The sequence below is a fragment of the Ornithorhynchus anatinus genome, chromosome 17 (assembly GCF_004115215.2).
Source record: "Ornithorhynchus anatinus isolate Pmale09 chromosome 17, mOrnAna1.pri.v4, whole genome shotgun sequence".
Classification (NCBI taxonomy): Eukaryota; Metazoa; Chordata; class Mammalia; order Monotremata; family Ornithorhynchidae; genus Ornithorhynchus; species Ornithorhynchus anatinus.
Window position 1 is genome coordinate 2,037,916 of NC_041744.1, and position 27,022 is coordinate 2,064,937.

Sequence of the window (27,022 nt, forward strand, 5' to 3'; positions counted from 1 at the left end):
ATAGAGACAATCCCTGCCCATTGACGGGCTTACAGTCTAATCGGGGGAGACAGACAAAAACAATAGCAATAAATAGAATCAAGGGGATGTACACCTCATTAACAAAATAAATAGGGTAATAAAGATATATAAAATGAGCAAATGAGCACAGTGCTGAGGGGAGGGGAAGGGAGAGGGGGAGGAGCAGAGGGAAAGGGGGAAAAGGGGGCTTAGCAGAGGGGAGATGAAGTGGGGGGACAGAGAGGCTGCAGAGGGAGCAGAGGGAAAAGAGGAAGCTCACTCTGGAAAGGCCTCTTGGAGGAGGTGAGCTCTCAGTAGGGCTTTGAAGAGGGGCACTTGTCAGTTGTGTGACAGGGGGCAAGTCACTTCACTTCTCTGCTCCTCAGTTCCCTTATCTGGAAAATGTGGATTAAGACTGTGAGCCTTATGTGGGACAGGGACTACGTCCAACGAGATTATAAAAAGATTATTAGATTATTGTTCGCCTAGAAGGGTGCCTGGGGCATCATAAGCGCTTAACAAATACCATAACTATTAAACTTCTAGAGTTTGGATGGTGGGGCTTTAAACTTCTCTGCCCTAAGAACAGAAGGGGCCAGGGAGCACGACCGTCAGTAATTAGGGTGAGGGCAGGAGTGAAGGGGGTAAAGTGTATACACACACCTGTATTCCTTGCTCCGTGTTGAGGTCTTGGGGACAAGGGTACCGTATCTGTCCAGTGCCACCCCCAATCCTTGAGCACCCCTGGAAACTCTGTGCCACCCATCAGCAGGTCACCCTCAACCTCTATACTGCACTGAGCCCAGGGCTCTCCCGTTCGCTGTTCCCAGAAGCCGAGGACGTCTCCCCCAGCACCTGCCTCACAGCTCCCCATTCCTATGTTGCTGTTTCTTTAGCCGCCTGCCCCCCCTGCTTCCCCTTTCTTGCCTCTCCCCGACACCTGCCCAAATCTAAGCAAAACAGCTTTATTGTTCGGTCTGCAAGAGGGCGAAGAAACCAAAACCGTGAGTCATTTCAGGCCCCCCCCCCCTTTTTCCCACCCTCTTGTTTCCCTCCCTCCCCCACTGCCGTCACCCCCCTACCCCTCCTGGGTGACTCAGAGCTGTGGACCGTAGTTTGCCCCAGCCCAGGGTGGGGGAAGAGAGAGAGAAAGAGAGATCTTGAGCGTTCAGGTCCCTGTTGGTCTGGACTTTGGGTCAGTTGTGAGGCGGCGAGTGGTCCCTGCCTGGAGAGGATGGTGGGAATTCAACTGTGACCAGACTGAGGGGTTGGCCCCCCCCGGTCTTGCCCACCGGGCAACCTGGCCCTTGTAGCAGGTGTCCCGGTGGGGGAGGGAAGAGCTTCGGTGGGTGAAGCGAGAGGACACCGTGCCTGCCCAGAACAGGGTGGGGAAGGAGAGGTGAACAGGACCCAGCCTGAGGCAGCTCTGACTCAGAGAGGGGAGGGGCACTGGAAACTGGGCCCAGGGGCTCCCACGGGGCAGCAGGAGAGCCCCAGGACACCCCAGCTCTTTTCCTGGCCCTGCCTCAGTTTCCCCATCTCATCCCTGCCCTCCCTCTCTAAACCAGGACAAGAGGGAGGTCATAGACTCGGACTCCTGGTGGGGAGGGGGTCACGAGACCCCCAGGGTGGCTTGTGGTAATCGGGTTCTAGCGGAGCCATGTTAAAGGGGGCTTCTTGAAATGCTTTGGAGAATGGAAGTGGGGGGTAGGGGGACAAAGCCCACATGATAATGGGGTTAGAGTCAGCAGAGTTGCCTGGGAGTCAGGAGAGGGGAGTTATAGCCTGCTGGGTGACCTTGGGCCAACCATTTAGCCTCTCTGGGCCTCTGTTTCCTCATTTGTGAAAGGGGAAGAAGGATCCCTGCCTCAGTAGGACCCTCGTCACTGGAGTTGTGACCACCGGGAACCAAGCAGGAAGGGCCCGGGGCGGATGCCTGGATTTCTGGGTTTTCAACCCGGCATCTCCCCCATTGATTCACTGGGCTAGGGGTGGCCCTTTTCTGAGCCTCAGTTTCTTCACTAATAATTGGGACCATTTCTCCATTAGGTCCCACCCCTTCCTGGTCAGCTGCGTCTGGCAAGGCCAAAGGACAACCAACCCATCCCCATTCCCTTCCTTGCTACTCCCATTTCTCCTCCCGGGCCACAGGGCCACAGAGCTGAGAGACAGACTGTCCCACTGCGGACTCGGTCCTCCTCCCCAGTAATAATAATAATAATGATGGTATTTGTTAAGCGCTTACTATGTGCAGAGCACTGTTCTAAGCGCTGGGGTAGACACAGGGGAATCGGGTTGTCCCACGTGGGGCTCACAGTCTTCATTCCCATTTTACAGATGAGGGAACTGAGGCCCAGAGAAGTGAAGCGACTTGCCCAAGGTCACACAGCAGACAAGTGGCAGAGCTGGGATTCGAACTCATGACCTCTGACTCCAAAGCCCGTGCTCTTTCCACTGAGCCACGCTGCTTCTCCTTCAGTAGGAGGTAGGGGGAGAGGAGCAGGGGGTCCACGCTTATGTCCCGGAGAAAGCTCATATCTCCCCAAAAGGGCCCAGTATCCCAATTCGATGGCAGCCGCCCCGTCCCGGGAACCGGTCCAGGACAAGATGGCACGCCTGGGGGTTGTTGCTGAGGAAAAGTCACAGCCACGATCCAGTCCCCGTACACTTTATTCTCTGGGGGTAAAAGCACGTCTTTCCCAGACCCACCACCTTGCCTCTTCGGAGGGGACCCTGGACCACCCTCGGGCCCCGCGGCTTTGAGGTGGGGGGAGGTATAGGGGGGTTACTCGTCACCTTTCCACCCTTCTGCAGTCTTCTCGGGGGCCCTGTGAGCCGGATGGGGGGCACTGCCAGGCTGAGACCAAAACGGGGGGTTCTGCTGGGGAGTGCCCCCATCCTGGTCCCTGAGTTGGAGGTGAAGGTGCAGAGGGAGGTCTTTTTGACTCAGCGAGTGTCACTCTTATTTCCCCCATTTTTTTGGCATCCCCCCCACTGTGGTGGGGGCTGCTGGGGAGCGGTGGGGGGTGGGGAGGTTTGCTCATCACTGCACGGAGGGTCTTCCTCCAGCTCAGGGCCGCAGGCTGGTCCTCACCAACCCCCTGTGGAGGGGCTCTGGGCCCACAGCTGGTGGGGGGTGGGTCCATCTCTAGTGGCCGATGTAGGGGTCACGGGTGGCGGAGGGCGTGCGGGCCCTGCCGGGGGACAGGGGCAAGGGATGGGGGCTGTAGCGCTTGGCCAGGAAGGAGCCGAGGCGCAGCTGCTCTGGGGGCGTCACCTCCTCGGGCCTCCAGAGGCTGGAGCTGTGGAGGAGGGGCACAGGGTCTGAGCTGGGGGTCTTCCCGGGCTCCAGCCCCCTTCCCGTCCCCAATCCGTCTGCAGATTCCTCGAGGTGGCCGGGATGGGGGCAGGAAGGGCACCCCTCCCCCAAACCCCGCCTCCCTCTCTTTGGGCTCAGGTGGCCCATTAGCCGCCCCCCACCATGGGCACCAAGACTCACACTGTGCAGGCTCCAGCAGCGGCAGTGAGGAGTGCGAGCAGAAGGAGGCCGGCGAGGACGGACAGGATGGACGCGATGACGACCATGCTGCCTCCACGCCGGCCGGGCCACGTGTCCACGGAGCTGGGGTCTCGCCCTGGGGTGATGGGGGGAGAAACTCATCTCGGACCCGGGCGGTGGGGATGTAGGGGGGAGACGCCACACGACCCCTTAACCCCCGCGGCTCCTTCCGCACGGGCACGCCACCCCCACTGGGCGCGGGATGGTCCTTGTGGCATGTCAGGTTGCCCTGATCCCTGGCTTGGGGGTCCAGGCCTAGGGCTCGGGTCAAGGCTTTTGAGCCCCCTGTGGGAGAGCGGTTGGCTGATGCGATTAGCCCAGTACTTCGCCCAGTGCCTGGCCCGTATCAGGTGCTCAATAATTATATTATTATGCTAAGCAGCCATGGGCAATACTCAGGACAGAGATGAGGGGGATGGGGCACAATTGAAGGTCCTGCTTTCCCTGGGGTCTCTGGTACCTGAATCTCTCCCCTCTAGAGTGTAAACTCGCTGTGGACGGGGAAGGTGCCCGCTTATTGTTGGACTGTACACTTAGTACAGTGCTCTGCACACAGTAAGTGCTCAAGAAATTCAATTGACTGATTGACTCCTTAGGTCTCCCCAGTTCCCTCTGTGAGATTCAGGGAAAGGGCTGCAGGGACTTTCCTGATTGGAAAACAGGAAGCCCCATCCACCCCTCTCCCCCCCGCCCCATTCCCAGATTACCTTGTTTGAGGGTGATTGGATCAGACCATTGCGTCTCTGCCTTGGGGTGGCTTGCCTCATCCATCACGAGAAACTTGGTTCTGGAGATGGGGAAGAGGGGGAGATTGGGCGTCTCTGGGAGGTGACGAGTACCAGAGCCCGGGCCCCAGCCCCATTTTGCAGATGGGAAAACTCGGGCTCAGAGCTGCCCCTCAGCTCACTGGGCCACGTTCTCAACCGTCTCACCTCCAGTCGCTCGCTCACCCCATCTCCCTGCTGTCTGAAACGCCCCTTTCAAATCCACCAGACCACAGCTCTCGATCAGTGAAGAGAAGCAGCATGGCCTAGTGGATAGAGCACGGGGCCGGCAGACTTGGGTTCAACTCCCGGCTCCACCCCTTGTCTGCTGTGTGACTTCGGCAAGCCGCGTCCCTTCTCTGTGGCTGAGTTCCCTCATCGGTAAAATAGGGATAAAGATGATGAGCCTCACGTGGGACATGGACTGAGTCCACCTTGAATAGCTCGTATCTACCCCAGGGCTTAGCACGGTGCCTGGCACATAGTAAGCGCTTAACAAATACCATGAAAAAATCAATAAATACTACCGATGGATGGAGTCGCAGATGGAAGTGGAATTTGCCCCCGCAAAATCCTGATCGTGCCCTCCGACAAACCAAGTCTCGCCCTGCTGGCTGAGGCTCACCTATAAGGCCCGGGGGCAGGAAGTGGGGCATTGCAGTACTCTCTGCCCGGGTCTCGGAGGCAGCCCGGATCGGTGCCCACCCGGAGCACGGAGAGGCCGCCGGCGTCGGCGCACGGGTACAGATCCGGAGACACCTTCAGCGTCATGTAATAGTAGTCGGTCAGCAGCCTGGGGTAGGCGGGGATGGAGGCCGCCGTCGTCGGGTTCTGGAAATCTCGAGAGGCTGCGGGGAGGGGAAGGGGAGAGAGACAAGCCGTGGGACAGACCCCGGGCCCGAGATCCGCCCTCAGCGGGCCCTGGTTGGGGGGGGTCCTCTCTCAAACCCAGCTCCGGTCCATGGTATCCCCTCAAACCCAGGCCCTGAGCTGGGGCTCCGCCCTCAAGCACATACTTAGAGAAGCAGCATGGCATAGTGGCTAGAGCATGGGCTGTGAGTCGGGAGGTCACGGGTTCTAATTCCGGCTCCGCCACTTGTCTGCCGTGTGACCTTGAGCAAATCGCTTCACTTCTCTGGGCCTCAGTTACCTCATGTACAAAATGGGGATTGAGACCGTAAACCCTATGTGGGACAGGGACTGTGTCCAATCTGATTCGCTTCTTGTGTATCCATTCCAGCGTTTAGTACAGTGCTTGGCACACAGTAAGCGCTTAACAAATCCCCCAGTTGTTATTATTTTTACGCTTGAAGATAGCAGTAGTGAATGTTGTTTTTCCAGCATCCTGGGGCTAGGGAGTGTCAGTGGGAACTGACTAGGAGGTCAGGAAGGAGGGGGGTGGTCCCTTTTCCTCATCCCTCCCTTCTACCGAGGCCCAGCGACAGCGGGCCCCCACTCCATCCCCACGTACCGTTGCTGAAGGCCACCACCAACCAGATGGTGTCGGTGGAGACGACTTGGCCGTCAAAGACGCAGCGCGGCTGGTCGAGGGTGAAGGTGCTGGCAGTAACCTTGCCCTCGAGGGGATGAGCGGACACCTGGGGCTTGTAGCTCATCAGCTCTGAAGGGAGCGTCACCCCCTGAGTGACGCTCCTCGGGGAGGCCCCGCGGCCCACCCGGCCCTGGACTCCGACAGGAAGGAGACCCGTGCTGGTCGCCCTCCTGGCGCCTACCCTCGTGATTAGGGGTGGACCACCCGGCCCCCCCCAACTCTGCCACCGGTGACCCAGGATGGACCATCCCACATCCTTGACTCCCCCCCCCGGTGACCCAACTACCCCACACTCCTGACTCTCCCCTCGTGACCCAGCACAGACCATCCCACCCCCCTGATTCTCCCCTTCCCTGACTCTCCTCCAGTGACCCAACACGGACTGCCCACCCAGGGGTCTGCCAAACTCCTCTGATCCAGCTGGTGCTTCGGGCTGCCCAGCTCCCTGAAGAATGGATTTCCTGTGCTCACTCCCCGACTGGGGGGAAGACCCGCTTCCTGTTGGTGGTTCCCATCCTTCCGCCCTTCCCGCCCTCCAGCCCCAGAGGGTTTCCTACCCCGGTGGGTGGGATTTAGGGAACAGCAATTCTACGTTTGTCCTGGTTCCGGCGCCTTCAACCCTGCCCCCTTCGCCTGCATCTGTCCAGACCACAGAGTCCTGATCCCATCGGTCCGTCCTCAGACGGGGACTTGATCCATCCCCTTATTGCACTCTCCCGAAGGCTTAGTTTGGTGCTTTACACGTCAGACCCCTAAAATAAGGGGTCCCACCCACCGGGTAGGAGAACTGAGGGTCCCTGCTCTAAATCCCCCCACACCCTCACTGCCCACGCTCACCACGCTCCCCTTGACGCTGTTTATTGCCATTGTTCTTGTCTGTCCGTCTCCCCCGATTAGACTGTAAGCCCGTCAAACGGCAGGGACTGTCTCTATCTGTTGCCGACTTGTTCATCCCAAGCGCTTAGTACAGTGCTCTGCACATAGTAAGCGCTCAATAAATACTACTGAATGAACTAAGCTTGGGGAACAGAGACCCGGTGGTGGGCTCCCACCCTACCATCGGTGACTCGGTGGGGCTCTCTCCTGGGGTGGGGGTGGGGGGTGGGGAGGGCTATCTCATGCTCTCACGCTATGAGAAGCAGTGTGGCTTAGTGGAAACAGCCCGGGCTTGGGAGTCAGTGGACGTGGGTTCTAATCCCACCACTGTCGGCTGTGTGACTCTGAGCAAGTCACTTCACTTCTCTGAGCCTCAGTGACCGCATCTTCCCATTGGAAGATGGGGATTAAGACTGTGAGCCCCACGTGGGACAACTTCATTACCTTGTATAATAATAATGTTGGTATTTGTTAAGCACTTACTACGTGCAGAGCACTGTTCTAAGCCCTGGGGTAGATACAGGGTAATCAGGTTGTCCCACGTGAGGCTCACAGTTAATCCCCATTTTATATATGGGGTAACTGAGGCACGGAGAAGTTAAGTGACTTGCCCACATCTATCCCAGCGCTTAGAACAGTGCTTGGCACATAGTGTTTAACAAATAGGCCTCCAACTGCTGCTGAATCCTCCCAGGGGTAGGAAGGGGCACACGCCCCCATTTCCGGACAGGGAAACTGAGGCTAGGATCAGGAAGAGGGCATACAGATGGTCCCAACCTGTTTGGGCCCGGGCAATGGAAGGGCCGGGGGGGGGGGGGTGATAGTGCCCAGGGCAGGGCAGAATATGACCGGCTGCCCTCCTCCCCATCCCAGGGAGGGGACCCCACCTTAAAGCCCGTGCCTCGTCCGCCAGTGATTCTGACCAGCAGCGATGAACAGAGCTGACCTGAACCTCCCGGACTCTCTCCCCGTCCCGGCAGACACTCACCCAGTCCGGCCCCGGGGCCAACCGCCCCCGCCGCCAGCAGCGGGACCAGGGCTGGAAGCAGTCGCGTCCACGCTGAGAGATACATGGCAGTTGGTCAGGCAGAGCTCCCAAGACGTCATACGGGGCCTCGTCACCGAGGGGTCGCAGGGCACTGCGAGAGGGGGCTGGTCCGGCCACTCTCCCTCCAGGGCGGGTCTTGGGCGGCCCTGCCAGCCAACCAGTCGGGCGGGTGGCCCGGAGGGCCAAGGCCAGAAGAACCCGTATTTCCACCCCTTCCCTACTCCCTCCTGGCTAGCGGCGGCAAGATGGTCCTACGGAGGGGCCGCGCCGGCTTGCCAGTGGCCACGTCCGGCCCGGGACCCCCCCGACCTCACCGATCCGCATCGTCTCGGCCCCCGGCTCTGTGCCCGGCGGGAACTGGACGGTGCCGGTTCCCTCCCTCCCCGCCGCCTGGCTCCGGGCCACATTGCTGGAATTCCTTCCTGGGGCAGCAGGGCCCAGCCCGGCCTCAGCCCCGCTATCCCCCCAAACCCCGGCCTGGGAGCCGTGGCCTCGCCTCACCAGTGGATCGGTCCAGCACGTGGTGGTCCCCGGCGAGGAGGCGTGGGGGGCCCGCATAGACGTGCATGATGAGTACATGGAAGGACACACCGCTTAGCCATTTTGTGTACGCCTAGGTGTTGAGTGGGTACGTGTGGGAGATGTGGGCAGGGTAGATACACGCGTATCTGGGAGTGTACGCGTTTGCGTGCTTTAGACGTCAATGAGCATCCTGCCCGTGCCCAAGTAGTCCACCTCCCACCTTGCCTCCTCAATCCCTGTGCGACCAAAGTAGCGGCTCACGGCCCCAGCTGGGTCGGGCCCGCGCCCTGCCGGAGAGCGGGCCGGGACGACACAGCTGGGGTTGGGTCTGTAGGCAGGGGCATGGACGAAATGGATCTCTCGAGACCCTAAATCTGGACCCGATTTAAACGCATCTCTTCCCCCGCCCGACGTCTCCTGTTGCCGCGAGACGCCTGCGCGTCCGCGGCGTCCCCGCCCGTCTCTTCCGGGTGCCCACCTAGGCTGCCGGGCAGCGGGCGGAGGGGTTAGGGCCGGGAGCGAGGGGAGAAGAGGAAGCTTGGGGAAGAGAATGTAGGGCATGGAGTGGGGCTAGCGGTGTCGCCCGTGAGGGGCTGGGTGACCCCTGCACTGGGGCTGTGGAGAGCCACTGGCCGTCTTGGCCACCGTGCAGCCTCCTCGGCTTGCCCCGCTGGTGGCCCCAACCTGCGCCCTCCGCCCCCCACGTTGCGGTTAGGCCGGGAAGGGCCCCGGGCGGGGTGCCAGCAGGACAGCGCGTTCAGGCCAGGACCATGGCTCTGCAGGATTTATTGCAAGTGATGGAGAGAAGTAAAGGCATCCGGGGCCCCGGCGGGGACGAGGCACCGTGGTAGGGGCGGGGTGGCGGGGCAGCGGGCCGAGACGGCCACCTCCGCCCCGGCCCCACCCCAACGCGCCGGCTCGGCCCGCTCTGGGCCCGGTGGCCCAGGCGCCCCGGCCGGGCAGATGCCGGCGACGGACGACGTGTTGTGTAAAAACATTCGGACCGCATACAAAAATAACCTTCTCTTCCAGCCCGGGGGTCCCCGGCCCCCGACCCCCGTTATCGCTCGCACGGGAGAAGCCCTTGAGGGCCGGGACTTAAGGCCACGGGGTGTCAGTGCCCGGGGAGGGGCGCGAGGGGAGCAGCAAGGACGGGGGAGGGGAGGGGCAGGGCCGGCCTCAGAGCCCAGTTGGCTACTGGCCCAGGCTGTCCTCCGTCACGCCCTGGGCGGCCAGTTCGGCCAGCACGTTGTCCAGATAGTGGGGGTCGGGGTAGCCGTGGCCGGTCAGGTTCAGCCCCATCTCGGTTTTGTGGTGGATCTCGTTCCAGACCACGGTGTCCGTCTCCCCGGTGGTGCTGGACGTGCCCACGGTGAAGATGAGGCGCCGCTTCCACGCCACCTTCAGCAGCTCCAGGACCTGGGGGCGGGCCGCCGGGGCACACCGGGTGAGGGGGGCGGGGGGAAACGGTGGGGGTGCGACAGGGGGTGGGTCGCAGTGGGGGTTCTGCCCGCTCCCAGCCGCCCCCGCAATGACACGGCCAGGGGGACACCCGCCCTCCCGGAAGCTCGCTCGGGGGCACCGGCCGCCGGGACCCGGCCACGGGGAGGGCACGGCGCCCCCCCCCCGGGAACGGCGGCCAGGCCGCGGCGGGCCGAGCCGCTCCCCTGGCATCGTGGCATCAGGGGCGATGCCGCCAAACCCCCAGAAAGGGGATGAGAGCTTTGAATGGTAGTCTGAGAGGCAGAGAGCGGAGGCGGCGGGGAGGCGCTAGACAGGAGGAGACAGAGCAGGACCCAGACGACCGGCAATAAGTACCTTGCGACCCTGGGCGTTATCGGGCAGGTAGCAGTGGCGGGGAAAGCCCCTCGCGGTGAACGGCTTTCCCGGGTTGGGATGCTCGGGGCCCTGCGGCGGCAAAGGAGATGACTCGGTTGGGATTCCGCGACGCCCGGCCCGGCCCCTCTCGGCGGGGGACGGGGGGGGACCTCCCGGGATCGGGGGGCCCAGCTGGGAGGTGTCACACCTCTCCCAAGAGCGGCACGGGTAAGGTCCCCCGCCTCCGCGCCGGGGCTGAGCACGCCCCGTAGGCCTGGGGAGGGGCGGCAGGTCTCCGGGCCCAAATAATTCTCCCCTGTCGCTGCCAGGGGACTAATGAGGAGGGGGCTGACGCCGCCCCTCCGGCCCCCGCCGCCCCCGCCAACGTGGCCGACTCACCTGGATCCCCCTGGCGATGGAGTAGACGATCTGGATGGTCCCGCAGTCCTCGTGGCCGGGCAGCGACACGGCGAACGTGGACACGTCCATCTTCCCCTTGGGTTGCGTGCCCGTCTTCTCCCCGTAGATGGTCTTACAGGAGGGGCACTGCAGGCTGCCGTCCTGTACCGGGGGGGCCCAAACCAAAGGCTGAGGCGGCTCAGCGGGGGTAGGGCCTCTCCAGGGTGGTCAGGTGGGCGCTCGGGCCCCGACCTTCCGACCCCCGAAGGGTCCGCTCCCTGGGCCGGGGCGCTGGCGAGGCAGGCGGTGTGCTCTTGGGGTCCCCCGGGTCTCCCACGGCTGCCCCATCCCACTTTCTGACTTTTGCCATCGAGTTTCAAGGGGGAAGTTCAAGGTGATCCTGAACTTGAGAGGTTCTTCCTCTTGGGCTCCTGATCTCCTCCACCATCCGGATTTGAGTGACCTCCCCCTCAACTCATGACCCCAGCAGCCTCTTTCACCCCTGCCTCCAGTCTCCCCGCCAATCCCGTCCCCCAGAACCTCAGCACCTCACTTTGAAGGAACCCCGTCTCCGAGGGCCCACCTAGAAACCCCAGACTCCGGGACGGGGGGCGGACCGGGGGCGGCCGCGGCCTCTCTCCCAGTTTTCGATCAGACCGAGGTCGGGAAACCCAGCAGCGGGGGGTGGGGAGGGTTGGGGGGGTGCCCAGGGCCTTGGACTCACCCGGTTCCCGTTCTTGTACATGGCCAGCACACACAGCAGGTGGAAGGCGTGGCCGCAGTCGGTGAGTTTCCCCACGGTGTCGGAGCCGATCTTGCCGTCAGCCACGTCGCTGTACCCCGAAGCCACGGACAGCTTCTCCATGCAGATCATGCAGTCCTGGAGACGGCGAGAGCCCGGTCACCCCACACCTTGCCAGGTCTGGGTGCCCCTCGCCGAGGGCGTCGGCCCCTCTCCTTAAGCCCACCGAGAATGAGGGAGGGAGGATGAAGTCCCCACCACCCACTCCCAGCATGGACGACTGCCGCTCACCATTCAATCATATTTATTACGTGTGGCCTAGTGGATAGAGCACACAGATCTGGGTTCTAATCCCGCCTCCACCACCTGTCTGTCGTGTGACTTTGGGCAAGTCACTTCACTTAGTACAGTGCTTGGCACATAGTAAGTGCTTAACAAATCTCATAGTGATCATGACTACTTCCCTGGGGCTCAGTTACCTTATCTGTAAAATGGGGAGAAGAGTATGAGCCCCAGGTGGGCAGGGATTGTGTCCAACCTGATTAATTTTTTTTATCTACTCCAGCGCTTAGAACAATACCTGATACATAGTAAGCTCTTAACAAGTATCATAATTATTACTATTAGCAGCACAGGACCGGGACTCAAAAGGATCTGAGTTCTGGACCCAGCTCTACCACAAGACCTTGGGCAAGTCACTTCACTTCTCTGGGCTTCCTGTATCTCATCTGTAAAACGGGGAATAAGAGCGTGAGCTCCATGCGTCTAACCCGATTTGCTTATATCCACCCCAGGGCTTAGAACAGTACCTGACACAGGGTAAGTACTTCACGAATATCATTATTATTATTATTATTATTATTATTATTACCTCATCCGGAGGGCTCTGCAGCTCGTCCAGGTACCGTTTCACCACCTGCCCGGGCTCAGTGGGTGGGGCGTCTGGCAGGAAGACCGGGGGACGGAGGGAGAGAAACGTTTTATGAGGTTTGTCAGGAGAAAGGGTGACGGGGGCCGGCAGAGAAAGCAACCGAGGCCCAAGCTCCTGAGGGGAAACAGGTTAAAAGGGTTAAAACTGCAGCGCGTTAGTGCGTGCTGGAGGAGGAGGAGGAGGAGGAAGAGGAGGAGCAGGAAAACTGTGGATGGGAGAGCCCGCTGGATTCAGGCCCGGCACTAGGGAAGGGGTGTTGGACCAGGATGGACAGAGCCCACGGTCCAAAGGGAAGACCCCCCTCTCCCCCCCGACACCTCCCTCCGCGTCCCAGGACCCGTCCCGCTGCCCATCTGGAGAAATCCCCCCAGACTCCCTCCTGTCCTCCGCATCCCCCGGGGCTCCAGAAACCATCAACGGGGAATGGGAGGAAATGGAAACCGCTGAATGCTGGCTGGGTGCTGGGTAAGGTCAAGGAAATTCGAAGATTCCTCAGAAAGGCTGGCCGAGCCCGCTCCCGACATGGTAAACAGCCCGTGTCTGCCTCTCTCCTCTAGCTAAACTGGAAGCTAAACTGGCTCCCCCGATTAGACTGTAAGCCCGTCAATGGGCAGGTATTGTCTCTATCTGTGGCCGATTGTCCATTCCAAGCGCTTAGACAGTGCTCTGCACATAGTAAGCGCTCATTAAATACTACTGAATGAATGAATGAAGCTCCCAGAAGGCAGGGAAAGCACTTAGGGCGCCTGTGAGAGAAGCAGGGTGGGGTAGTGGATAAAAGCCTGGGCCTGGGAGTCAGAAGGACTTGGGTTCTAATCCTGACTCTACCACTTGTCTGTTGCTCGGGCAAGCCAGTTCACTTCTCTGGGTCTCAGTTCCTTCATCTGTAAAATGGGGATTAAGAGTGTGAGCCCCATGACGGGCAGGGACTGTGTCCAATCTGAATAACTTTTATCTACCCCAGCACTTAGAACAGTGTTTGGCACATAGTAAGCCCTTAACAAGGTAATTATTACTATTAGTAGAGCGCTACTGTCCTCATCGGTGCCTAATAAATGCCACCACCGGGAACAGCTCCTGGTTCAGACGCCTTCACAGCCAGCCCACACCCCAGCTGGCTGTGAAGCCGGCACGGATTTCCATGAGAGGGGGTTATAGGACAACGTGGGACTCGGAATCCCGGAGCTGGATGAGTCTTTGAGGGGTCATCGTGGGGATTAAGACTGTGAGCCCCATATGGGACATGGACCGGGTCCGACCTGATTATCTTGTACCTATCCCAGCACTTAGTAATGTGCCTGGCACGCAGTCAGCATTTTGTAAATGCCATTAAAAGGAAAAAAAAAAGAAGTTAATGAATGGGATCGGAGCGGGGCGCTAGGCAGATCGGTGGAATCGCATTAGAGTCAGCCGCAACGCGGTACGCCTCTGCCACTTGTCAGCTGTGTGACTGTGGGCAAGTCGCTTAACTTCTTTTTGCCTCAGTTTCTTCATCTGTAAAATGGGGATTAACTGTGAGCCTCACGTGGGACAACCTGATTACCCTGTATCTACCCCAGCGCTTAGAACAGTGCTCTGCACATAGTAAGCGCTTAACAAATACCAACATTATTATTATTAGCCTTTGCCAGACCACGCCTGGTTAGCTCGCGGGCACCGGCCTGACAACTGGGACGCATCTCAGGTCTTTCAGGTGGACGGGGCGGCGTTTCCCACTTTGTGGGAAGACTTTGTGGAGACCATTTTGCTGCTGCCTGGGATTAATGGTGTGTGTGGGGGGTACCCCTCCACGGCAGGGGTAACCCCCCACCCACCCACACCCATGGGCAAGAAGCTTAACCCCCCGGGGCTGAGACCAGGGTGGGCGGGGGATGTGGTTTTGCCTGGTCGCTTCTCTAGGGCGGATAGCTCGTAGCCCGCTGCTCTCTGAAACGATGGCTGGGGAGAAGTATTCTGGGAGGCTGGGAGATGGCGGGGAGGGAGGAGAAATGGGTGTCCCCCCCCCACCATGCCCTCAGTCCAAGAGAAAAAGGCAGCCTGTCTGTTGGGAGAGAGACCACGCTCGGATCGGGTCTCGGCAGTGGTGACAGGAAGGGGAGGCGAAGGGCAGGTGGGACCGGGATGGACCATTAGCTTCAGTCATGGAGAGCTGAACCTTCCCCAACACTTAGCGCAGTGTACCGCATCCAGTGAGCACCAGCTACTCCGACCCACGGGCGCTCCTTGGGCCGAACGATGACTAGCAACAAGCTGCCCTGGGTTGGGGGTGGTCGGTTGTCCCCCGTGGCCACGTGGGAGTGAGATTCTTCCCTCCATGTAGCTCCCGGTCTCTGTCCCCGGCAGTGGGGGACCGCAAGAAACCGATCCCTCGGTCCGGATCCCATCTGGATGCCACCCCGGACGATCCAATCCCGCCGTGCCAGACGGGTATCTCCGTCCTCCCCCGACGCCTCCGCTTCCCAGCGGCCGAGCGGGCTTTTTTGGCCCGTGACGCCGTCCAGGCCCCAGAGTCCTGGATCGTGGGACCACGCTGAGAGTGGACGCTAGCCTGGAAGCTCGTCGTGGGCGGGGAATATGTCTGCTATATCATTGGGTTGTACTCTCCCAAGGGCTCAAAACAGTGCCCTGCGCGCAGTAAGAGCTCAATAAATACCAATGATCGATTGACACTGCTCCATCTCTCCCGGACAACTTCCCCGAGCCACAGAGAGGGGCAAGCTGGAGGGGCAGCCCTCGTCGCCAGGCTGGCCACAAGCTTCTCACCCACCGGGCACCCCCACCACTCCAGCCTGGCCCGGGAGACTCAGCTCTGCCCCGGCCCGCTGGCTGATGACCGCGGGCCAGTCGCCACCCCTCGGGGCCTCCATTTCCTCATCTGCGAAAGGGGGACAAGACGCCGGCTCTCCCTCCCTTTTAGATGCCGAGCGCTGCGTAGGAAAGCTGCCGTCTCCGATGTGATTATTCCCAGCACCTCGACGCTGGGCACGTAAGCGGGGTTGAATCAGTACCAACCGAGGGGAACAGCCGCCTTCCTAAACATGGCTCACAAGAGAGGAAAGAGAGGGTGAGAGGGGTTGGGGGTGAGGGGGGAGAGCGTCTCCCCAAAAGCAGCAGAGCAGGGGTGAAAGAGGCCTCGAGGGGAGAGGCGCGAGGGGCGCGACAGGAGCAACACGCAAGCATCGGAAGGCGGGGTGGGGGGTGGGGGGCTTCCGGGAGGCCCGGTAGCCCCCGAGAGGAGGGTGGGTTTCTCTCCCAGAGGCACTACCTTTCCTGGATAGTCTCCTCAGTCTCTTGACTGAGCTGTGACTTTTAGTGGACAAACGGGAGGCGGGAGTGCTGGCGGGCGGCGGTGGGTGAGGCAGGCACGGGGGGATCCCGAGGACGGACATCAGGACACCGGTCATGCCTGTGGGGGGTGGGGAGGGCGGTGGGGGTCGGGGGGAGGCGGACATGCAGAGGAGCCAGCGTCGGAGGGGTGGGGGAGAAAAACGAAAAGCAATCAATTCAGCACGTGACCCGAATCAAACCCTGGCGGAGGACACGACCCCTGCAGAGTACTGTGGGTGGCCAGCAGGAAGGGAGGGAGTGGACCAGGAGGCGGGTGGACGGAGAGGAGGAAGGAGAGGGTACGGCCCTGGGATCCCCCCGAGGGGGGGTGGGGGGGCATCGTGGAGAATCTCAGGACCCTGATACAGAGAGAAGGTGCCCCAGGCCTCCGACACTGACCAGATCTGTTTCAGGATTTAGTCTCATGGGGTTAGGGCTGAGTGGCACGGGGACAGATTGGATCTGGGGCGCGAAGCTACCCAAAGCAGCTCTCTGGGAGACACGGGCACTGCCAACCCCTCGCTGGAAGGGCCTCCTCCAGGCAGGGCCGGGGCGCCCTGCTCTGCTGCTCCGGCCAGGTCCATAACGTCCCACGCCAGGTTGGCCCCGGATCCTGAAGGGGTTCGCTCCCAACTGGGACGGGCGGGTGAACTCATCTAGTTTTAAAGTTTCAAATCCCCATCATCCTTCCAGAGGCCAGAAGGACCTCGTCCCGGGCTCGGGAAATCTCGCACCGGCACCACCGGCCATCACCCTTCAAGGTCGACGGTGCCGCGGGAGAGATGTCCGAGAAACTATTGCGGCGGCCCGGGTCCCCGGGTAGAATCAGGTGGCACCATGGCCTCTCGGAGGGCAACTTCCCGCCCCCTCGCCCCCCAGCCGCACCGGCAGGGAGAACTCGAGACACAAGAACAACCGGCTGTTTCCAGGGGCTGGATGCCAGGCGGTGCCCAAAGACCCAGGCTGTCCGTTGGGGGTCCGAGGGATAGAAACGGACCCCTCCCTGAGGCGGCGGGGTCCCCCCTGGGGTCGAGACAGAGAACCCAATCGCGGTGCGACGGTGATTCTGCGGTCTCCGTGCTTGGGTCTGGCGGCGGAGGAGGTGGTCGGCGACCGGACCGCTCATCTCCAGGCTGAGGGTTCGGCTCCTCTGCCTCCTAGGTCAGTTCTGTCATGGTGAGGGTGCTATTGTCCCCCATTTCACAGATGGGAAAATGGAGGCCCAGCGGTGAGAGACTTGCCTGAGGTTCCCCAGCAGGCAGGGAACGGAGGCGGCACTCAAATCCGGGGCTCCTGGGCCCCAGTGCCGTGCTCCTTCCCTCCCCTCACCCACTGGTCACCTCCCATTGTCAAGGGAGGATGGGGGTGCCAACTGGCTTGAAGGATCGAGACCTGGGGCTGTGTTTCTCTGAGCAGGAGGGAGCAGCCTCCCGGAGGAATTTCTCTGGGCACCGGGGGCGGAGGAGATCGACCCTGGGGACGAATTCCTCTGGGCCCGAGGGAGGAGCCAGCCTCTGCCAGGCTCACAAGAGATCAGCCCCTGTCGTGATATGCCACCAGCGCGGGAGGCCCGTTCCTGGTGCTGGGTTCAAAGTTTCCTGCCTCAGAGCTTCTTGGAAAGATGACAGGAAGCTTGGGGTGTGTAGAGGATGTGACCCTCTCAGCTGGCTCCCGGGGCAAACCGCCCACCCCACTCCCCGGTCACAGCTTCACCTGGCGCCGCGCCCCGCTGGCCGGGGCTGACGGCTCCCCGGACAAGTGGCCACGGCTCCACGGTTCTGAGCCGCATCCACCGGCGGCCTCCGGGCCTAGGCACCTCGCGGGGTGCTTCCGACCGACCGCCCCCGCCCCGGGCAGTGGGTCCGGAGGGATCCGAGCGGCTCACCTGCCAGGGCCTGCTGAATCCGGCTGGACCTCTGCGTTGGCACGGGGATGCTCCCGGGGGCGCTGGAGAAGGCGGAGCAGAGAAAGAGCGTCAGGGAGCGCGTGGGCGGCCAGCCGGGCAGAGCCCCGGGGTCGGTGCCCAGCGGGCCACCCTCCTCCCTCAGAGGGGAGACCCATCCAGACACCGGAACCGGCAGGGAGGAAGGGACCGTATCACACAAGCCCGTGACCTTGGCGTTCTCCTCGACTCCTCTCTCATCAACCCACATATTCAGCCCTTCACTAAATCCTGTCAGTTCCCCCTTCACGACATCGCTAAAATCCGTCCTTTCCCCTCCATCCAAACCACTGCCACGTTAATCCGATCACGCTACCAGCCTGGGTTACTCCCTCCCTGCCTCCTGTCTCTCCCCGCTCCAGTCCAGGCTTCGCTCTGCTGCCCAGGTCACTTTTCCACACAAATGCTCGGTCCACGTCGCTTTGCCACACAAATGCTCGGGCCACGTCTCCCCCCACCTCGAGAACCTCCAGGGGTTGCCCATCCACCTCCTCATCGAACGGAAACTCCTCACCGTTGGCTTTAAAGCACTCCATCACCTCCAACCCTCCTTCCCCCTCACGACTCTCCTACACTGACCCAGAGATGGTCTCCTCGGCAGCGGGGAGCCGAGGGTCGAGGCGCCCCGCCATCCTTCCCGAACGGGGAGGGGACGCGGTGGGCGCTGGACGGCCGGGGCCCGAGGCAGCCACGTCGCCGTCTCCGAGAGTCCCACGGATGGCGGCCCCTCTGCCCGTCCAGCCACGGACCCACCCCCTTACGTCCCCCCAACCCCATCCCTCCCCCTTTTTTCTCCTTCGGCCTTTCCCTCAAGCAGCGGGCACCGCGCTCGGGCCCAAAGAGCTGGTCCTGACAGATTCGGTTCTCCTCTTCCGAGGGTAATAATAATAATGTCGGTATTTCCTAAGCACTTACTATGTGCCACGCACCGTTCTGAGCGCTGGGGTAGATACAGGGTAATCAGGTTGTCCCACGTGAGGCTCACAGTTAATCCCCATTTTACAGATGAGGTAACTTTAATGACAATAATTATGGTACTTGTTGAGCGCTTACTACGTGTCAATCACTCTCTTAAGTGTTGAAGGAGACACAAGCTGATCAGGTTGGACACAGTCCCTATCCCACGTGGGGCTCACACTCTTAATCCCCATTTTACAGATGGGGTAACTGAGGCCCGGGGAAGTGAAGCGACTTGCCCAACGTCCCAGAGCGGACATGTGGCAGAGCCGGGATTAGAACTCAGGTCCTTCTGACTCCCAAGCCCGTGCTCTATCCACTAAGCCTGGGCGCAGGACTGTCTCTTTATTGCCGAATTGTACTTCCTAAGCGCTTTGTACAGTGTTCTGCGCATAGTAAGAAGCAGCGTGGCTCAGTGGAAAGAGCCCGGGCTTAGGAGTCAGAGGTCACAGGTTCGAATCCCGGCTCCGCCACTTGTCAGCTGTGTGACTGTGGGCGAGTCACTTCACTTCTCTGGGCCTCAGGTCCCTCGAAATGGGGATGAAAACCGTGAGCCCCACGTGGGACAACCCCAGCGCTTAGAACAGTGCTCTGCCCGTCGTAAGCCCTTAGCAAATACCAACATTATTATTAAATACGACTGAAAGGATGAATGAAGCCGTTCAACTACGGATTGATTGATATTTTCCTTGGTGTCCCTGCCTTTCCCTGGTGACGCGGAGAGGGAGGCCTGAGGCGGACGGCCCCCGGGGGGTCGGGGGTGACCGGCTCCCACAACCTCCAGACGCCAGGATCCTTTCGTACAAGCCCCGGGGCCACAACTTTGGACTACCGTCCCGCGCCCAGAGACGGCCACGGCTCTGTCAGAAGCCGCCTTCTGCCCCCGTCCTGAACCGCACCCCAGATGGCCGGAAGCGTAGCCTCGCTGAACAGGACAGGCCTCTTCCTCGCCTTGGGCCACGAGGCAGGGTGGAGCAGACATGTCGGAACCGGCCTCCAAAAGACACCTAACCCCCTCCCGGGGGTCCCTCCCTCTTCCAACTTCTCTGCCCGGTGAGGCCCCAAAACCAGGCTGCCCCGGGCCCGATCCCTGCTCCCCACGATGACGATGATGGTCGGTGGAAAGCGCTTACGAGGTGCCAGGCGCTATACTAAGCGCTGGGTGGATACACGCAAATCGAGTCGGACGCAGTCCCTGCCCCCCCCCCCCCGGGGCTCACGGTCTCAATCCCCATTTGACGGATGAGGGGACCGAGGCCCAGAGAAGTGAAGCGACTTGCCCAACGTCACGCAACGGACCAGTGGCGGAGCCGGAATTAGAACCCACAACCTTCTGACTCATAGGCCATGCTCCTCTGGGCTTTCCCCCAGGGGAGTCTGGAGAGGGGTTCAGGGGGAAGTGCCACCACCCAGATGCCACCAGGTTCCTAAAAACCTGCCAGCCTCCACCCACCCGCCTCGCCTGACCAGGGGCGGGCTCGCGATACAGAGAGGCGGCACAGAGGGAGCGGCCCCAGTGACCCGGCGCGCTCCTCGCACTTTCAGACCTGCCGTTATCGGAGAATGACCCGAGTTTCCCCGCCCCGGGGAACGCACAGAGATGGCAGGCTGCCCGGGTGTGAGGGTGAAACCCCTATAGGGCGGGGAGGAGGTTCCCCTGCCGGCCCGACCGACCGCCTGGGCAGGAAAGGCCGGCGACGAGCAACAGGGCCCGGGGTTCTCTGCGGCTTGCTAAATCTTCCCTCCTCTCTGACCCCGCGAGGAACACGTCGGGCTGGACTTGCCCGCGTCTCGTTTGGACTACCCTGGGCCGGGTGCTGTAGCGCGAGAAGCCCACCTTCCTCGGGCAGAGCGGGTATTTCCCCGGCACGCTCCTGGGGTCCCGGTCCCGCCCGGCCCGCGGACCGACCCGGTCCAGACTCTTCCCTTCAGGTCGCCGCCTGGCTCCCGGGCCGGGTGCCCCTGCCTATTACCCGGGCGGGCTGGGGTCGGCCCAGACCTGACGGAGACCTTAGCCTGACCTGATGCGCCGGTCGAGTGTGCGCCCACGCAGGTTGCTTTCGTCTCTCCCGGGACAAGAGTCAGCAGCACATCCCAACCCGGAATAGCCACCGATCGGGCCGGACTAGTCCGGGTCCCGCTCATCCGTCGGCAAGGCCTGCCGTCCCACTCCCCCAGCGACAACGCAACCCCCCCCCGAACACACCCCCGCAACCTTCCTCCACCCCCAGTCCGACTTCAGACTCGGGCAGCCTGTCCTAGGTTCAGCAAGACTCGACATCACAGCAGCGTCAGCATTTTGGGGGGCCGACTTTTTCCGGGGGCATCCCGTCCCGACCCGCCCCGGCCACGGTAGAAGCCAACAAGGAAGTGGACTTTGAGAGCCAATTTCTCCCAGAAGAGCGCCTGATGGAACCCAAGAGAACCTGAGCGCTAAGTCCTAAGCGCTTAGTACAGTTCTCTGTGCACAGTAAGCACTCGGTAAATACGACAATGAAATCTGAGATACCGCTGACCCCGGGGCCCAACTTTCTCCATCTTTTCCACCGGCCCTCACGCGAAAATCGGCCCGGCGACCCCGGAGGGGCGGCTTCGCCTTGCGGACGGGACCCGGGTTCTACTCCCAGCTCAGCCCCTTGCCGGCTGTGTGACCTGGGGCAAGTCACTTCACCTCTCTGAGCCTCAGTTCCCTCATCAGGAAACTGGGGATTCGATGCTTGCTCCCCTTCCTATTTATTCATTCATTCAATAGTATGTATTGAGCGCTTACTATGTGCAGAGCACTGTAGTAAGCGCTTGGAATGGACAATTCGGCAACAGATGGAGACAATCCTGTGAGCCCCGGGTGGGACGGTCCGGGAGACAGGCCGTGGGCCAGGGACTGTATCTGACTAACTTGCATCTAGCCCAGTGCTTAGAAGAGTGCTTAACACAGAGCAAGCGCTTCGACGGTAATAATAATACTGATAACGATAATGGCAAGAACCTCCTTTAAAACTGGGACCTGCTCTCTCTCCTTCTCAGACCGTGGGACAGGGGCTGGTCTGGTCACCCTGTGTCTACACCAGGGCTTAGAACGGTGCTTACCTAGTACCAGCTGAAATCCACAGGGTCGTCACTACCGTTATTCCCCCAAAACACGGCCAGGCGGAGGTGAGACTTCCATGCCTGTGCCAGCCCAAGGTCTGGGAAGGGCGGTGCCCTCAAGAGGGTGAGGAAGCGTGACGGGGGAAGCTGGCGGAGTCGGATCGGCATGTCCCGGTCCTGCCCTCGCCCTCCCCTCCCCGTAGGCCGGCCCTTCTGGTTGCCTCACCGCCTGTCCATCGCCCCTGGAAGAGGATCAGACCTTCCTGTCGGTTAAAGACGCCTCATCCCCTGGGTGGGGGGGACGGACGGACCCTAGACCCGTTCTGCAGGTGATGTGCCGGCCAACGTTTAGGTCAGGGTGGCACCCGGAAGCCCCACGCCCTGTAATCTGGCCCAGCGAGAGGGAGGGGGAGGGATACAAGGGGGTGTGGAAGGAGACTAAGGCGCCGCGGCTAAATGGACGAACCCACGCCAACCCGGGCCCCTGGGCCGTACCTGGTCCCGTTGGACGTCGAAGGTCCCGCGTGCGGCCGGCCGGGGACGGCGGGGCCGGGCTGGGAGAGGCGGGGGGCCGCGGGGACGCCCGGCTGCGGCGGAACCCACGCCGGGGCGGCGTTGAGTCTCGGGGCCGAGCGGCCGCCGGCCAGCGCGGGCTTGCTGTAGGGCGCGAAGGCCTGGTGGGCCCCGAGGGCGGCCGTCCGGTGCGGGGCCGGGGGCGCCGACGACACCGGGAGGTGGGACGGCCAGTGCCGGGCCCGGTGGGAGACGGGGCCCGACGCGCCGCCGGCCAGGCACTGCAGGCAGGAGCAGGCCAGCCCCGTGTGGCCGGGAGGGCCGAGGACCGCGGCGGCCGGGTAGGGAGGGCCCAGGCTCCGCCGGACGCTGCGCTGGAAGCTGGACGTCTTGTTGACCTGCGTGTGGCTGCCGTAATCTACGGTGTAGTTGTAGCCCAGGGCCGCCAGGTCGGCCCCGGGGCTCCCGCGGGCGAACTGCTGCTCGAGGTAGACGCAGACGCTCATCTCGTACGGGGTCCAGGTGCCCTCGTCGTTCAGCCATTCCCACAGGATGCCCCGGCCGGGGGCCGACAGCGCCGGGTACAGGTGTCTCCGGACGTAGCGCATGGTGCCTGGGGGACGGGGGGCGGTTGGTGGGGCCGGGCGCGACCCGGCCAGACCCCCTTCCCGGCGGGCTCGGAGTTGCCCCGAGAGACTCCTTCCCTCCGGTGCCTGCCCCGTGCCCCGTGTCCAGCCCAGGTCTCTGACTCCGTCGGGGCCAACCAGGATGCCGGAAGGAAACGTGCTGGTTGCCCTCCTGGCATCCACCCTCAGAGTCAGGGATGAACTATCCGACACCCCGACTCTCCCCCACTGACCCAGCCGGGCCACCTGACACCCCTGACTCTCCCCTCTCCATCCCCGACTCTCCCCCAGTGTCCCAGCGCAGACCGTCGGACACCCCTAACTCTTCCCTCTCCGTCCCCGACTCTCCCCCAGAGATCCAGGGCAGACCACCGGAGACCCCCGACTCTCCCCCCCTGTGACCCAGCCTGGGCTGCTCGGTCCAGATCCCCCTCAGGCAAGAAGCCCAGGACCAAAGCGGAAGTGCCTTCTGCAGCCGGGTCACCCCAGCCACTTCCAGCTTGGCATTCGTTCATTCAGATGTATTTACTGAGCGCTTACTGTGTGCAGAGCACTGTACCGAGCACTTAGGAAAGTACAACTGTAAACACTGACATTCCCTGCCCACAGTGAGCTCACAGTTCAGAGTAGCATTTCCGGGGTTGGCCCAGTGCCATCCTAAGGCAGGGCAGGGCTCGTCCCCGTGGCTGGCACTGCCCAGGGCCTGACGCCGCCCCACGGCCCAAGGTCAGGGCACGTCGGCGCTCCCCAGGAGGCGGGGCAGTCTCCGGCAGCCCAGGCCGGCCACGATTCCCGAGGGCCCCGGCCCGAGCCCCGGCCGACGGGGAGCCGTGAGGTCCCCGGGGTCCGGCGGGTCCCGGTCGAACCGGCTCGGCCTCTCGAAGGCCACGGGATCCGAGGCTGAGTGAGCAACCCGGCCTGGGAGCCCCGCGCTGCCCCCAGCCCGATCCCTGGGCCCTCTCGAAGGGCTCTCCTCACCAGCTGCCCTGGGGACAGGCACTAGGGAGACAGAGGTCGTGGGTTCTAATCCTGCCTCTGCCGCGTGTCAGCTGTGTGACGTTGGGCAAGTCACTTTTACTTCTCTGTGCCTCGGTGACCTCGTCTGTAAAATGGGGATGAAGACCGCGAACCCCACGAGGGACAACCTGATTACCTTATATCTACCCCGGGCCTTAGAACAGTGCTTGGCACAGAGTAGGCGCTTACCAAATACCCTCATCGTTACTATTATCTTTGCCACAGATCCCCCTCTGAGGATCAGGAGAGGCGATGGGTAATAATAATTGTGGTATTTGCTAAGCGCTTACTGAGGGTCAGGTACCTAACCAAGTGCCGGGGTGGATACCAGCAAATTGGTTGGACACAGCCCCCGTCGCACGTGGGGCTCCCGGTCTCAATCCCCATTTTATAGATGAGGGAACTGAGGCCCAGAGAAGTGAAGTCACTTGCCCAAGACCACACAGCAGACAAGTGGCGGAGCCGGGATCAGAATCTAGAGACCTCGGCCACGGTCCTTCTCTCCGGGCCACAGTTTCCCCAGCTGAGTGGCGCAAGGGCCGGGGGGGTGGGGGACTCAAGTTCTAAAGCCACTCTGCCCTAGCCTACTGGGTGACCGCAGCCAAGTCGCTTACCCCGTCTGAGCCTCAGTTTCCCCACCTGTAAATCGCGACCATGCTTCAGAGGCCCTGGTAGGACACAGGGCGGTGGCCGATCTGATCACGATGTACCTATCTGCGATTTTTTGCTATATCAATAATAATGTTGGTATCTGTTGAGCGCTTACTATGTGCCGAGCACTGTTCTAAGCGCTGGGGTAGATACGGGGTCATCAGGTTGTCCCACGTGAGGCTCACAGTTAATCCCCATTTTTACAGATGAGGTCACTGAGGCCCAGAGAAGTGAAGCGTCTCGCCCACAGTCACCCAGCTGACGGGTGGCAGAGCCGGGAGTCGAACCCACGACCCCGACTCTGAAGCCCGGGCTCTTTCCACTGAGCCACGCCCGTCTCCGCTGCTCCAGACTGTAAGCTCGTGGTGGGCAGGGAAGGGGGTCTGTTTACGGTTGCCCTGTCCTCTCCCAAGTGCTTAGTACAGTGCTCCGCGCCCAGTAAGCCCTCGACAAATACCACCGAAGGAATTACCTTGCCTCGGCTCCAGTGTGCAGCACGGGATACGCGCTGAACGGTGCCCTTAGAGTCACCAACCCGCCCCCACCCCGTCGCTCCCGCCTCTCCCCGACCTTACCGGTGTCCTGGCGGAACTGGGTCCAGCTGGGGAGGTCAATGATGTAGGGGGCCAGGGCAGGGTCGGCCTGCCCCAGGGGGACGCTGGCGGACTGGGGTCCCCCGCGCGGCCCCTGCTGCCAGACAAACTGCTCGATGTAGCTGCACACGGACCCGCTGTAGGGCCGCCAGCTGCCCCCCTCGTCCTGCCACTCCCACACCGCCACGGCGCCCGCCTGCGGGGCCGTGGGGCTCGGGGCGATGGCCATCTCGGGAGGGCGGGCGGGGGCTCACCCGACGGGGTCCCTCTCGCCGCCGCTCATCTCCGGCCGCCGCCTCGAACCTGCCGGGGCAAGGCACGCAGCCGTTAGGGCCTCGTGGGGGGGTCGTGTCGGGAGGGGAGGGGGCTGAGGTGGCCAGCCCGGGGAAGACTGATGCCAGTGCTGGCAACTCGGTGAAGCCCAGTTGCAACTGGGCAGTGATTCTAGGTCGTTTTCCCTGCCCGTTTGGGCTCCCGGGCCCCGCTGAAGCGGAAGACCTTGGGCAAGTCACTTCACTTTTCTGTACCTCAGTTAGCTCATCTGGAAAACGGGGATGAAGACCGGGGGCCCCCTGTGGGACGGGGACTGCGACCGACTTGATTATCTTGTATCCGCCCCGGCACTTGGAACCGGGCCTGGCACCGAGTAAGCGCTTAAATACCATTAGAAAATGGTCCAGGGGCCCCGGGGCTGGAGCATATCGGGGCATATAGAGAAGCAGCGTGGCTCAGTAGAAAGAGCCCGGGCTTGGGAGTCAGAGGTCATGGGTTCCAATCCCGGCTCCGCCACTTGCCAGCTGTGTGACTCTGGGCAAGTCACTTCCCTTCTCTGGGCCTCAGTTCCCTCATCTGTCAAATGGGGATTAAAAACTGTGAGCCCCACGTGGGACAACCTGATCGCCTTGTATCCCCCCCAGCGCTTAGAACAGTGCTTTGCACATAGTAAGTGCTTAGCAAATACCAACAGTACATCGGGGCACGGCATGGGCCCTGACTGTGAAAGGGGCACCGCCCCGGGGTCTGGGCATTGCCAGCCCCCGGCCTGCCGTCTTGCTAAGGGCAGCAGCGCCGTCCTCTTCTCTGCCGGGGTCCCCCGGGGAGACGGGTCCCGGGCGGACCCCCCTCCCCGGCCAGCGGTCCGGTCGGACCGGCCACGGCCGTCGTGCCCATCGTGGCACGGCCGGGGCGGGTTCCGCTCGGGCAAAGGGTCGGGGTCCTGCGGCCTCCACCTGGGGGAAGAATCAACAGCCCCCACCTCCCAGACAGGGCGGGGAGGGCCCCCCCAATCTCTCTGCCCCTTCACCCCGACTTCGGCCCAGTCTCTCTTCCCCCTCCCCCTCAGTTCCTCGGTTTCCCTCCTCCCTCACCCCAAGTCTCCTTCTCCCTCCCCCCCAGATCCTCCCTGGGTGCCTTCCCCCCCACCCCCACTTCTGCCCAGTCTCCTTCCCCCTCCCCCCCACTTCGGCCCAGTCTCCCTTCTCCCTCCCCTCCCCAGATCCGCCCGGTTTCCCTCGGCCCCGCACCCCCAGTTCCTCCCGAGGTCTCTTCCCCTTCCCCCCCAGATCCTCCCTGGGTCCCTGCCCCCCCCCCCTTCCGCCCGGTCTCCCTTCCCCCTCCCCCCCACTTCCGCCCGGTCTCCCTTCCCCTCCCCGGCCGGACCCCCAGATCCTCCCTCTCTACCCCCTCACCCCCACTTCCTCCTGGGGTTCCTTCCCCTCACGTCCAGTCCTGCCCACTTCCGCCCGGTCTCCCTTCCCCCTCACCCCCTACTTCCGCCCGGTCTCCCTTCCCCCTCACCCCCTACTTCCGCCCGGTCTCCCTTCCCCCTCACCCCCTACTTCCGCCCGGTCTCCCTTCCCCCTCTACCCTCACTTCCGCCCGGCCTCCCTTCCCCCTCATCCCCACTTCCGCCCGGCCTCCCTCCCCCTACTTCCGCCCGGTCTCCCTTCCCCCTCTACCCCCACTTCCGCCCGGTCTCCCTCCCCCCTACTTCCGCCCGGTCTCCCTTCCCCTCCCCCCCACTTCCGCCCGGTCTCCCTTCCCCCTCTCCCGGCCAATTCCTCCCGGGGTCCCCGTCCCCTGCCCCCCACTTCCGCCC

General features: G+C 62.1%; 2 protein-coding genes across 3 annotated transcripts; both read right to left on the minus strand.

The window, feature by feature from the left end:
- Positions 1–2,652: 2,652 nt before the first annotated feature.
- On the minus strand, positions 2,653–8,143 carry UPK3B (uroplakin 3B). The gene is made up of 6 exons (XM_029081748.2): positions 7,740–8,143; positions 5,795–5,944; positions 4,949–5,171; positions 4,267–4,346; positions 3,500–3,635; positions 2,653–3,302 (listed from the first exon to the last, which is right to left on the minus strand). The coding sequence occupies exons 1-6, from the start codon at positions 7,822–7,824 to the stop codon at positions 3,149–3,151; spliced, it is 828 nt and encodes a 275-aa protein (XP_028937581.1). The 5' UTR covers positions 7,825–8,143; the 3' UTR covers positions 2,653–3,148.
- A 934-nt stretch (positions 8,144–9,077) lies between these two features.
- DTX2 (deltex E3 ubiquitin ligase 2) lies at positions 9,078–26,653 on the minus strand. Of its 2 annotated transcripts, XM_029082629.2 has the most exons (10): positions 26,613–26,653; positions 24,907–25,227; positions 22,020–22,650; positions 17,424–17,485; positions 15,477–15,617; positions 12,152–12,222; positions 11,263–11,418; positions 10,539–10,700; positions 10,140–10,229; positions 9,078–9,740 (listed from the first exon to the last, which is right to left on the minus strand). In XM_029082629.2, the coding sequence occupies exons 2-10, from the start codon at positions 25,151–25,153 to the stop codon at positions 9,516–9,518; spliced, it is 1,785 nt and encodes a 594-aa protein (XP_028938462.1). In that variant the 5' UTR covers positions 25,154–25,227; positions 26,613–26,653; the 3' UTR covers positions 9,078–9,515. The 2 variants fall into 2 exon arrangements, with proteins under 2 accessions (XP_028938462.1, XP_028938463.1); XM_029082630.2 differs by lacking the exon at positions 15,477–15,617 and having other exon boundaries at positions 26,613–26,650.
- Between the last annotated feature and the right edge of the window lie 369 nt (positions 26,654–27,022).